The following is a 13566-nucleotide window of genomic DNA, read 5'->3' as shown; positions in this document are numbered from 1 at the left end:
AGGCGATCGCTGATGCAGTCAAGAGTGAGGCGCTCTGTGAAGAGCTTGTATTTAGAGGAGACTTTTTCTATGGCCTGTGAAACCACCAACTTTATCACTCTGTTGACACACAACCTTTCCCCCATTCAGCGCTTTTTTTGCTTCTTCGCACTGTTTGTTTGCGAGTTCAGTAGTTTGTCTGTTTTTCGAGTGCTTTTTCCACTTGGTCATCTGTTGGTGGTGTTTTGAAACCGCTCTTCTCTGCGCTCTGATACACAAGGACGTTTATCAGACTTCTGATGAGGACAATTCTGGGGTTGGAGTCTCTACTGTCTTTGTCTTAGCCTCCGCAAATTCTTTTGTCTGCTCATCCAGTTTTTTCGGCATTTCTTTTGTGTCCTTCACCACTTTCTGCTCTTCCGGGACTTTCTTATTTTCTTCCTCACAGACTGTCTTCTCCTGCTCCAGATTCTCTCTATATGTGTTTTCTCATTCCACATAGTTTCTTTCAGAGAGGCCTTGTGTTTCTGAAGCTGTGCGAGCTCAGCAGACAGACTTTCCGTCTCCTGTTTCAGGATCAGGATTTCACTGTCCCTTTGCCGAAGCTGCTCTTTCAGACAGTTCATCTCACGGTCAAAGGTGATGGTCTTTTCCTGACCTGAACAAGTCTGTTCTTCTTTTTCTACTCCAGGTTGGATCTCATATTGGTCCAGTTTAGCACGCATCAGTGAAATTTGTGCCATCACCTGTTTGATTTGCTCTTTGGCTGTCTATGAATCCTCTTTTAAAAGCTGATTTTCAGACAGAGTTTGTGGGAAGGCTATCCTAACATGAATAAGGTCGTCCAGTGCACTTTTTGGCAGAGTGCACACAAACTCTGGTTTCTTGTCTTTCTGAAGCTGTGCGAGCTCGGCAGACAGACTGTCCTTCTCCTGTTTCAGGATCAGGATTTTGCTGTCCCTCTGCTGAAGCTGCTCTTTCAGATGGTTCATCTCAACTTCAAAGTTTCTGGACTTTTCCTGACCTGGACAAGTCTGATCCCCTTTTTCTTTGGTGGCACTGCTCATTTCCACTTTGCATGACACTGATTCATCGGTGAGTTCTCCAGCTTGGATCTCATATTGGTCCAGCTTGGCACGCATCAGTGAAATTTGGGGCATCAGCTGTTTGATTTGCTGCCTGGCTGACTTTGTATCCTCTTTTAAAAGTTCATTTTCAGACAGGGTGTTTTGGAAGACTTCCCTAACCTGAATAAGGTCATCCAGTGTACTTTTTGGCAGAGTGCACACAAATTCTGGTTTTCCTGTCGGGTTGCTCATTTTTGACATTTAAAACAAAGCTACAGTGTTACAATGAATCAGATATTCAGATACGACTGAGGGTAGCAGAACAAAAGTTCATCCAGTGAATTGCTCGTGACTGTAGGTGAGAAATGTGCTTGTCCAGTGTGCAGTTTCACCTGGCTTTATGGACTTGTGTTGACTGTGATGTCACGGCCTGTCACATCTTTTTGGCCACTCCAAGATTATTGAAAAAATTATGTCTTGGTTTTCTGTGTTATATATTGAAATAAACGGAACTCTTTTCTGTTTAGAAAATAATGCAAAGTTTTAAATCCACCTTAAAGCAAACCACACCAATAAAAGCTACTTGCTGTTTAAAAACATTTAATTGCCACTGTATGAGCTCATCTTGTGTTACATGCTTAAGAGAGAGACTTGCGGCTGCCTCCTTCCTTTGGCTACTTGGGTGTCTTTATCTGAGCATCACTTTTGCCTCCACTATGACGCCCCTAGTAGCAACATGTAACTTTCAAGGGTGTTTACAATCAGACAAAAAAGTCTCAGTTTTGAGTGTAATGAGCTCTTAGTTATTCTGACCTCACCACAGCACCATCTGTTCAACACGACGTCTGTGTGCAGACTCATGACCGTCATGTCACAGGTACTAAAACACATGAGAGAGATGCTGGTTCATCACAGCCATAAATATGTTAAAAATGAAGATATTTCGCTGTGTTCAGGTTCCAGATTGAGTGCTATATGAGGTATTTTAATAGAAAAGGCTGCATGACAGTGTTTGAATCCCCGTTCTTTCATGTTGTCTGCGAATATCAAAAGTGAGGCTCAGTGTTTGTTGTTAAACTTTAACTTTACCTATTCCCTGCAATAAAATACACATTTGTTAAAAAGTTCTGTTTGTTATAACAATAAGACTATGCTTACCTAGCTTTGCTATGTAAATTTGTAATTAATTTTGCTTTTGGAAAGGGTTTGTAAAAGTGATTAGTTTGTTAACTTCTGGACCCTTCCAATAGTTAAGGGATTAAGAGAAACCTGGAGGGGTGTAGTGGAAATGTTTTAGTTGCCAAATGTCAGATGGGACAACGAGAGGGTTTAAAAGGATTTTTGACCACTTTTAGAACTTGTTAAATCAGATTAAGTTAACTTTTGTTTATGTTTAAGTTGTAGGAAATTATTGGGTTGGTTTTTGTTTATATTTTTCCACGAAATAAATGCCAGAACTTTAAAGGCCATGACACTGGTTCTCAGCCAGTGGCGTTTTTAGCACCTGGATGTTCTTCAGCACCCCCAAAATGAATCAAAGCATCCCCCAAAGATTTCTTACTTTTTTTTGGACAATATTTGCTGTTTGTGTGACACACTGTTAAAAATATAAAAACCATACAGTACTTGGTTGAGAGGTAATATTTTAACAACAAAAGTATAGATATTCCCCCCCAACAAAATAGGTTGTTCCACCTCGCCTCTCCCCTACTCTGGCTCTAGCGCCCTTACTGCCAGAGCGATGGTGGCTGAGATGCAGTGGAGGGGAGGTGTGTGGCTTAAAACAGGACATGTTAGCTGCATTTAACCTTCAGTTACTCTTTATATATTTAGGTAGGAGTCAGACCATGTTTCTTTTTAGCTGTTTGTGTCCAGGTGTTAATATGTCAATAAGTCAAAGCATTTAAACCAGGATATACAGTCATCCAAAACACAATAAATCTGATCTGACAGTCACTGAAGCTTTTCTTTATGTTTACATTAGTTAACAGTTGCTGAAATCAAAGGCTAAGGCCCTCACTTCACTCTGTCTTCACTCAGGAAGAAAATCCGCTGAGTCCGTCATCCTGCATCCTTCCATTGGGGTACTTCAATTCTTGTACAGCTCCACTTTTCATATAATAAATCCCATAACACGAGTCTGCACATGAAAATGGGTGTCTGTGTGTGTGATTTTATTTCACATGAAATGTTCTCATTTCCTGATCAGATTACAATCAGACTGTCCACTCAGTCTCTCAGCTACAAAGATTGAGACTGGAGATTTGAATCTGAGCTGCTAATCAATCACTGATGGAGTCGTGTTCTCTGTCCTAATATATTGATGACTGATTCATTATTAAGGCATATTGAGTGCTCAAGTGCAGTAGAAAAGCGCTTTAGATGAACCGGTTCAGTTACACAGGCGCAGAGTGTGACGCAGATATATATATATATATATACATACATGTAGTGAACATATGAAGGACGTTCGGCTCTTTGATTAATGAAGTGCTTTGGCATCTTCAGGAAACAGGAAGTTCACATAAACCAACAAATGACAAAAACGGCGGGGCCATGTTAGTGACGCCACTGTCAAAGGGGCGGGGATTCTCTCTGCGGTCTGTTGTTGTTGTTCGGCTCGACGGAAGCTAAAAGCTAACAGCTTCGCACGGAAATGCGCTCACACATACTATCAGATCGACACTACTGCTGCTGACTCGGTGCCGGTCCCGTGAGCTCGGATTGACCCGGTTCGGGCCCCCCGCTCCGGGTCGGATGACTCTGTCCCGTTAGCATGTTGAAGCTAACGGGCCGGTGTTCTTAGCGTCAGCCTGTTAGTCGGCAGCTAGCGGCTCTTTGTTTGCGAGCTAACCGAGGTTCTTCGCAGGATGCGGACCAACCTTGTTAACGTCCCGTTTAGCGGCTCGTGTCTGTGTTAATTGAATGCCGGGTTTATCGGTGAGATCCGTTATCCTCGGTAGCCGCTCGGTTCGGAGCCGAGGTCTGCTAACAGCTGACATGCAGCGCTCAGCTCTGTGACCTTGGACTCTTCACCATTATCTTCATCATAACATCAGGGTTAGCATGGCCCTCAGAACAGACTGCAGGCAGGGTGTGGTTTGCCTGCTCCTCCTCACAGGTAAGTGCAGACTGACCTGTTGTCAGGTGTGTACACTTACGTTTTGTTCTGATGACGCCGGGTCCTGTCTCTTTAAGACTTCCCCCCTTTTCTGAAAACCTACTTTGTCCTGAATAAAGTGCGTCTGGAAGACTGCAGAAGGGCAGAGCTGTACACCTGTAACCATACAAGGACAAAGTATTACAAGCTAGTGTTACTTAATTTAATGTTTAACATAGACATGTGGCAGGAAGTGATTGTGGGCACTTACCAATCTAAGTTAATAGCCTTCCAGGATTAACTGTCACCCAGATTTTATGTCCCAAAAACCTGGACCTGAATCTGTAATATTTCACAGTACAGATCTTGCTATATCAGTGTGTGCTCAGGGCCCCACAGTGCGTTACTGCAGCATCCAATCTGCTCCAAATCCACCAGTAGAGAAAGCGGAAGTACAATGGAGAGGCAGATGTGGAAGGACAGACCATCTAGTAGTGACAGCTGCAAATGGCTCTTACAGATTACTTTACATTCGGTCTGCTGTGATCTGTTGACAGGTGTCACTACAGCCATTACTCCTTTTTTCTGTGTAGTAATAGTAGCCATAGCAGTTGGAAGATATTAATCAGTTTCTATTAAAGCTTGAAGATGTTGAGCATGGTTCAGTAATAATAACAATCATGATAATGAAACGGTCTATGTAAGTGATCAGGGCTTCACAAGTATCTTAACAGGGATCATCTTAACAGGGATCATCTTCTCTTAACCACTTTGGGCTGGAGTCAGAATGACACGCAGGTACGCCTGACTAGGTCCTGTCCACCACAGGGCTAGCACTTACCACCAATAAGAATCACCAGTTGACTGGCAAGCTCTTCTTTAGTCTGTAGGAGAACAGATACCACAGAAAGGACAGGAAGTCTGATCCTTTTTCCTTAACAGCTGTAACCCCTGCAACACCTGACCTCAGACTGCTTTATGACACAACTACACTAAAACTGGCAAAACAGCACCCCCGGTGGTCAAACTTGTAACATTTGATTATCAATTGTTGAAAATTAACAATGTTGAGCATTGGACAGCTATTTGACCCTGCAAGATTGAGCAGTCTTTAAGATGCCAAATTTTCAAAATAGAATCCTCCCATGAAGTATCATCTGCTATCTTCCTTCAGCGTTTTGTCCATCCTGTTTAACTTTTTCTTTTTTACATGTAACTTTTAATAGGAACTTGCTGGATGTAGAACACTGTGTTAAGACCACAGACAGGATAAACAATGCCTAAAGCTTGTGGATGTGAAAAGCAAACCTGCATTCTTTTTTTCTAATGATCACCAAGGCCAAGTACCTGTAGTTCTTTACTGTAGTCTGTGTGAAACCTGACCCCTGACCTCCGTAGACACGTTCCCGATTAGTTTAGGGGCTCAGTCATTTGTTTGAGTGATTTAAATATGAAGTCCTGATTACTAAGGATATACTAATGACTGATTGACAGGTCATTAGCCAATAATGGGGCAGTTTCACAGTAAGCTCCAGCTCTCACTCTGTTTTAAAACAGCAAGATGGCTGCAGCAAAAACATTCAAAGCTTCACAATATGATTGTAAACTGACTGCAAACGTCCTTATCTGATCTTCAAGGGGGATAATCTGAGTCCATGATCTAAACATATACAAATAAGCTGCTCATGAATCAGGGTGATCACCTGGCATACTGTCTCCTTGCATGGTTTTCCAGCTGCACAGGAGCACAGAAGAGAGCACTACGCAGGGCTGTACAGGTTGCCTAGCAGATCGTCAGATATCCTCTCCTCCTCTTTTCTCAGGAAGATTAACAAATTCCTTCCAGGCCCATAACATTCTGGTCATGTACTGTTTCAACATCTACCTTCAGGCAGACGTTTCAGATCCATAAAGACAAAAACTAACAGAATAAGGAACAGCATTATCCAGCGGTTCATCAGCTGTACGTCAGACTGTTATCAATATGACATCACTTCTAACCATGTGTTGTTGTGATTTTCCCCCAGGATGCATTGCTGTCTCTCAGAGGAATGAAAATGTCTATGTGTCAGGGATTTCTAATGGTGAGGTCACAGTCACATCTAGACATCAGGGCAGCACTAATGGCACACACACACCCACAAACACAGTGTCACACTAACAGTCCAACCCTGCCCCCCCAGCCTGCAGTGATGTGGCAGAGCTCCTACGGGCATCCAGCGGTATAATCACCAGCCCCGGATGGCCCTTCCAGTATCCAGCCCGACTGAACTGCAGCTGGAATATCAGGGCGCGACCTGGAGATGCCATCACCATCAGGTACTACACTTACTGTCTCCATAGTTAGAGCTGCCACACCCACATCAGGGCACATAGTGAAAAGCAACAACCACATCCTCATTTTAACCCCATCTTTGCTCTCACAATGCCCTCCCTGTTCTGTCTTTGCAGCTTCCAGGACTTTGACCTACAGGGTTCCCATCGCTGCACCTCAGACTGGATGTCCATCAGCAGCTACAGGAACCTGGACGGACTCCGGGTTTGTGGCTCTTCCTTGCCACCACCCTACATCTCCTCTCAGGACCATTTGTGGATCCACTTCCACTCGGATGACAGCCTGACGGGAAAGGGCTTCAGACTGTCATACATAAGCGGTGAGGAAACACTGTGTGCTATTGGTGATGTAACTGGAGTAGAGGCTGATGCTCTGGATGGGAAACAAGTAAGATTTGCTGTGTGTGCAGGTAAGCCGCTGGCATCCAGCTGTGATGTGGACCAGTTCCACTGCTCAAATGGGAAGTGCATCCCAGACTGGTGGCGCTGTAACTCGATGGACGAATGCGGCGACAATTCAGATGAGGAGATGTGTGTGGACTCGCCGTTCTCCTTCCAGCCCTGCAGCCTGAACCAGTTCCCCTGCCTGTCTCGCTACACCCGCATCTACACCTGCCTGCCCCACAGCCTGCGCTGCGACGGTAGCATAGACTGCCAGGTAACACGCCACCTAGGTGACCCATTGCAACTGCTCAAATGTTCCTCGTCCACTTGCCGCTGCTGCTTATGTGACTTACATTAATGTGTCAAACAATAACAGGCAGCCGGAGTACCGAACCGGTACTCCTACCATTCGCCCAATGCATATCCTCGGGTGCACCACTCACAGCACATGTGGGCTAATCACCACAAAGAGTTCTGCTGACTCAGATCTAACAGATTTATAAAGGTCCGTTAAGTCACCCATAGTTTGTGGTACGCCTGTGCTGCTCTGCTATCGTGAGTGTAACTTCAGCTGATCTGTTGGAGTTTATGAAATGTTCTCTTTATGATGCAGACATCATGTCAGAGCTAAAGATGAGCAGAATGCGAGCTATGGCGTTAGGATTGTAAGCATGTTTAATATGAATATAGCTGTTTATATCTTACGAGGTATTAGTATTGTACTAATGCTGTGTTTACACAACATATTGCTACAAGTCGTTACATCTATGAGAAGGAGCACCTTATGTTGAAGATTTAACCCAGTGCTTTAGAGCTCAGGTGATCGGGACTCTGCCTGGTCTCCAAAGGACACAACAATCCACTTCAGGGGTTCCTTGGGCCGGACTGCTGACCATGTCCTCAACTTGGTGTGTCACAACGTCTCTTTCAGGACCTTGGCGATGAGATAGACTGTGATGTTCCCACCTGTGGCGAGTTGTTGAGGAACTTCTATGGTTCTTTCAGCTCTCCAAACTATCCTGATTTCTACCCTCCAGGAAGTAACTGCACCTGGCTGATTGACACTGGAGACCACCGAAAGGTAACCTCTGATCCCTGAGTGTGTTTGGGTAGCAAAGGACATCAACATTCCTGATGTTGTTCCTGTCTTCTCCTGCAGGTTATTCTAAGGTTCACAGATTTTAAACTTGATGGGACTGGCTATGGCGACTATGTCAAAGTCTATGACGGGCTGGAGGAGAACCCCCGTCGCCTCCTCAGGGTGCTGACTGCCTTTGACTCCAGAGCGCCGGTCGCTGTAGTTTCATCATCCGGTCAGCTCCGAGTTCACTTCTACGCTGACAAGATCAATGCGGCCAGAGGCTTCAACGTCACCTACCAGGTGTGTTTGATTTTTGAGGTGTTGTGCAGGTGGCCGTGTTCTGTTCTATTGTTCTTGATTAAGTAGTCTTTGTGGTCCGGTTTTTAGGTGGATGGGTTCTGCCTGCCCTGGGAGGTTCCATGCGGGGGGAACTGGGGCTGTTACACCGAGCAGCAGCGCTGCGATGGGTACTGGCACTGCCCCAACGGTCGGGATGAGCTAAACTGCTCCTCTTGTCAGGAGGATGAGTTCCCCTGCTCCAGAAACGGAGCCTGTTACCCTCGGTCGGACCGCTGCAACTACCAGAACCGCTGCCCCAATGGTTCTGATGAGAAGAACTGCTTCTTCTGTCAGCCAGGAAACTTCCACTGTAAGGTACGATGGTAAGACCAGACTGGTGTGTTCTGACTTTAGTCTTTAACGATTCAAATCAAATGAGAAGCAGTAGGGTGGTCCTGTGAATCATCACAGACATATGATCTCACTCACACAATAAACTGGAGGTGAACTTTGTTTAAAGCAGGTTCCATATTCAACTTTTTGTAGATGATTGTTGGGTTTTTCTCTGTATGCATTATTTTCGGGTCTACCTTATAATATAGAGAGCCTTCAGGCGACTGTTTTTGTGATTTGGCGCTGTATAAATAAAATTGAATAGATGTAGTTTACAAATGCCTTCCAAACGCCTGACATCACAGCTAAAACATTAGAAATGCTAACCAAATAACTCCAAACACATCTCGGTTTGAGGCCGATCGCATTAAGGCAGCATCAGGACAGCTTTGTGGAGTCCAAGTCACATTTCCCACATTTGACTTTCGGTGTGTGCCATTCTGTCTAATACAGAGAAAGGCATGTTTAACATCCAGTTACAGAAGACTAGAACACTTTAACCTCTGACTGATCCCTGTGTGTCTGATCCCTTCAGAATAATCGCTGTGTGTTTGAGTCGTGGGTTTGTGACGCACAGGATGACTGTGGGGATGGCAGCGACGAGGAGAGTTGTCCTGTCATTGTTCCCACACGAGTCATCACAGCTGCCGTCATTGGCAGCCTCATCTGTGGCCTCTTATTGGTCATTGCCCTTGGTTGCACATGCAAGCTGTACTCTCTGCGCATGTTTGAACGCAGGTAAGAAAGTCAACACATTTCTGTTCACCTCGTGCTTCTGAACTCATTGTGAGTCAAGGCTTGTGATTGGTTGTTCCAGGTCATTTGAGACCCAGCTGTCCAGAGTGGAGGCGGAGCTGCTGAGGAGGGAAGCCCCGCCCTCTTATGGTCAGCTGATTGCGCAGGGACTGATCCCACCTGTGGAGGATTTCCCAGTGTGCTCAGGGAGCCAGGTACAGTTCTTATCTCACATAGCAGGAAGCTCCTGATTAAAGTTTTTGCGCACACTCTCTCTGTACACTGAAAAATGATCATATGGTTAGGTCCAAGGTCAAATGGAGGTTAAATACCACCTTTTTAAAGGTGACTCTATGTGGTCCTCAGGGACTTCAGGTAGATCCAGTTTGAACTGGTTCTCTCGTCTCTATCCTCAGGCTTCTGTCCTGGAAAATCTTCGTCTGGCGGTCCGCTCTCAGCTTGGCTTCACATCCCTCAGGCTGCCTTCCTCAGGTCGTCGTAGCAACCTGTGGCGTCGCCTCTTTAATTTCTCACGGTCCCGGCGCTCAGGTTCTTTGGCTCTGGTCTCTGCAGACCTGGAGGACAGCGCTGGCACTGGCAGCACCGGAAGCTCCGGCTCAGACCTGTTGTCTCCAGACTCGGATGACACAGACACTGAGGGCGAGCGAGGGCGAGGCATCAGTGCAGTGGGTGGACCTGTTGCACCCCTCCCCCAGAAGACCCCGCCTCCCTCCGCTGTAGAGGCTGTGCTTTCGGTGACACCTTCTGTGACCCTGACATCTGGCCGAGACAATGGCAGGCCTAGAGAGGCCCTGCCCCCATCCAGCCCTGTCACTATAGTAACCTCCAGTCCAGATCCCGAATGTCACAGTGACACCTCTGACCTCCCTGCCCCAGCTGCCTCTGCCCTGCAGCGCCTGGCCCAAAACCTGCACCGCTTAGCTAGAAATCTGACAAGAACAAGTCAGAACCAGCAAAGCCAGACCTGGACCAATCATAGCCCACTGCACCAGCTGGAGACAGGAAGAGGTGGGGTTGAAGTCACAGAGCGACGGGGGAGTGGAGAGGAAGACGAAGATGTGGAGCTCCTGATCCCCATCTCTGACTCAGACTCCTCTTCCTCGTCCTTGCTTGTCAGCGACATCCGACAACCTCTGCTCGAGTCATACCCCTCCTCCACCGTGAACCATGCCCCCCGCCATCACAATGGGAACAGTGGTCGAGGAGGGCGGGATGGCCCCTGTGAACACTGCGGAATGGTCCACACAGCTCAGATCCCTGATGCTTGCCTGGAAGCGACTGGCAAAACAGAGAGCAGTGATGATGAGCTGCTGCTGCTGTGCTAACAGGCTAACTGAAAGGCTAACGCTAGCCCTACTCCTTCAGTGTTCTAACTACACTAAGTGCAGCTGTAAGCCTGTTAGTTAGCATGTTAACAACATGCTAACTGACAGGATAGCACTGCACAATGCCACACAACTCACTCCTCAGACACTCAGAGGGGTGGGATTATTATATTATAGCACCCTAGCTGGATCTGTGATGTCAAAGGTAAACAAACTGAGTGATGTCACAAATTGAATTTTATTTGGTACGACTTTAAAAACAGTCCCTCTGTTTCCCGGTCTGTCTGTTAAGGCACTGCCCAACCTTATGGTACGACTGAATTGTAGAGCTCCCAAGCAGGAGAGGGTCATTGACTGTTGGAGGCAGCCAAACGCTTCTTCTAAGGCCAGGCCACATATAGCCCTCCCCCAAAAAAGTTCAGTTGGCATTTCCTTTACTCTCATTGGTCCTTATTTCAGTCACTGACATCAGAGTTCAGGTTATTTCCTTTGGTACTGCACACAAACTGAGGAAGAGCTGAGTTCAACAGGTTCTCCTGTCGCCTGCAGTCACTTGAGAGTGGTGCCAAGTACGAAGGAATATTAGGGCCACATTAGGCAAAAACATATATATATATATATATATATATATATATATTATTGATTATTTAGATAATAAACTTGTAATTTTGAGAACAGTCAAAACGTGGAAATCACATTTTCAATACAAACTGCCACGGCTTCTATACCCTCTACAAAATGCCTTGTGTAGCTGAGTTAGTGAAATGACTTCAGAATCGATTTTCATTATAGAAACTTGTTTCTCTTTTAGCTCATAAACAAAATGACACTGAAGAGATGGTGCCAGAAAGCTGCATCTGGTCAGAAGGAAAAAAATACACAAACTTGAAAGAGTGGGTCGGATTTGTGCAAAATGAAATGGCTGGCAATGGACAGATGCAAAGATACCAATGGTTGTATCACAAAACACAATAAGACGGATCATCTGTTTGTTTCACTAACTTATCTACACAAGCCATTTTATAGAGGATATGGGAGCCGTGGCAGTTTTTTGGCTTGAAATAACTGTAATCTCCACATTTTGACTATTTAAAATTTAAAATACTATTTCAAGTTTGAGCTTACATTTCAACTTTAATCTAAAAATGGACACTTTTTTTTATTAATGTGACCCTAACACTTCATCCTATTCAAGAGACGCTGGATGATTAGGTCAAATATTTGGTGTTTTGAGTAGGTGAATGTTCATTGGCTATTGACGGTAAAGCACAATGTGACATGTTCAACAGTTGAGTTTGATTTTAGAACCAGACCTAAATTATGTGACCCTCATGTCCAGTTCAAAGAAAAGGAAAGTCAAAGGTCAGTGTTTACAGCTCACATGGGACCTGAAGGGTTTGGTACAGCGGAGGATCAGAACTCGAGTCAGACTTACCTGAATTATAAAGGTTTCGTAGCCCCGCCCGTCGTCACTATTCCTAGACTGAAGCCATTTCTGATGTTTGTTACAGTTTTTGGTACTCAGCTGACCTTGTGTGTGTGTGTGACTATGTATATTTATTATTATTATTATTATTATTATTATTCATGATGTGGTTATTATTGTTGTAGTTATTATTCTTGTTGTTGTGGTTTTGCTGTTTTCTGGCCTGCATGAATTTGGCCATTTCGTGTTTTTCTTTGTAGTTAAAAACTGATAAACTGCACTAAACATTAAAGGTTCACCTCCAGTGTCTCTTGTATTCTCTTTATTTTGCTCAGCTTTCCACATGAACGAACATAAAGGTAAAGGTGAAAAAAAAGTAGGTAATTCAGAGCAAGCAAGTGAACTTAGCTCCTGTCAGATGTGTCAAATACAGTATCAATTTTATTTAGAAAAATTTTATTATTTCACTATTTTATGACTGAGTGCATGCTCAGTGCACGCTGTTTATTTGTAAGGTGACGTTAGAGCTGTGAAACTGAATCAATTTAATCATTAAAGCTTAAATCACTGCATTTTGCCACAGATCAAAGTGAAATGAATTCAATTGATTGAACACAGGTGCTGAGCTGTCAACAGATCGGTACTTGGTGTTGACTTGGATCAGGTAGGGGAACATCCTGAACTGATGTGGTGTATCCAAATGCATAGTGAGAGTGCACTGGCAACACCTAGCAGAGGCCCCTAAGACTCCTACCTCCAAAAAGCTTTGATTGCATTCCAAGGGAGCCTGGGGACACAGTCCATGTGGATTCAGTGGACTCTGCCCTTTGTCACCAATACTGTTCATAGTTTTTATTGAACAGAATATCTGGTTTTGCCAGATGGTGGACAGTGGTCTCCGTTTCATTTGCCTTGGGATTTTATCTATGCTTTTTGCAGATGATGTGGTTCTGTTGGTTTCATCAAGCAGGTGACCTGCAGCTTGAGCTGGAGCAGTTCGCATCCGAATGTGAAGTAGTGGGAATGAGAATCAGCACCTCCTTGTCCAAGTCTAGGAGTGCCCAGGAGTCCAGGTCAGGTACGAGTTAATTTCCCAGGTGGCAGAGTTGAAGTATCTTGGGGTCATGGTCACAAAAGAGTGGAGAATGAAGTGTGAGAGCTACCACTGGATTGGGGGCAGTGTCCGCAGCGACGTGGCTGCTGTATTGATCTTTTGTAGTGAAGAGAAGCGAATTTTGATTTACTCGTCAATCTATATTACTACCCTTACCTATGGTCACAAGCTCTGGGTAGTGACAAAAAGAATGAGATTGCAGGTATAAACAGCAGACACTTGATTGCAGTTGTTGCTGCTATGGATGGCCCAACCAGTCATTAGTTATAGGGAATCAGTCCCACTCATAACCACTGTTAGCAGTATCAAATGAATCACCTACAACCAC

The 13566-nt window shown here is 44.9% G+C and overlaps 1 protein-coding gene across 1 annotated transcript; it reads left to right on the top strand.

Moving 5' to 3' along the window:
- Positions 1 to 3594: 3594 nt before the first annotated feature.
- Positions 3595 to 12433, top strand: lrp12 (low density lipoprotein receptor-related protein 12). Its single transcript, XM_040020215.1, has 11 exons — positions 3595 to 4167; positions 6174 to 6230; positions 6330 to 6465; positions 6598 to 6800; positions 6891 to 7138; positions 7796 to 7945; positions 8024 to 8245; positions 8333 to 8599; positions 9153 to 9355; positions 9435 to 9567; positions 9769 to 12433. The coding sequence occupies exons 1-11, from the start codon at positions 4113 to 4115 to the stop codon at positions 10696 to 10698; spliced, it is 2604 nt and encodes an 867-aa protein (XP_039876149.1). The 5' UTR covers positions 3595 to 4112; the 3' UTR covers positions 10699 to 12433.
- The last annotated feature ends 1133 nt before the right edge of the window (positions 12434 to 13566 follow it).

Source organism: Simochromis diagramma, unplaced genomic scaffold (genome assembly GCF_900408965.1).
Source record: "Simochromis diagramma unplaced genomic scaffold, fSimDia1.1 OVJJ01000753.1, whole genome shotgun sequence".
In the NCBI taxonomy this organism is placed as follows: Eukaryota; Metazoa; Chordata; class Actinopteri; order Cichliformes; family Cichlidae; genus Simochromis; species Simochromis diagramma.
Note: the sequence above shows the minus strand (reverse complement) of the source record. Positions and strands in the feature narration are given on the sequence as shown.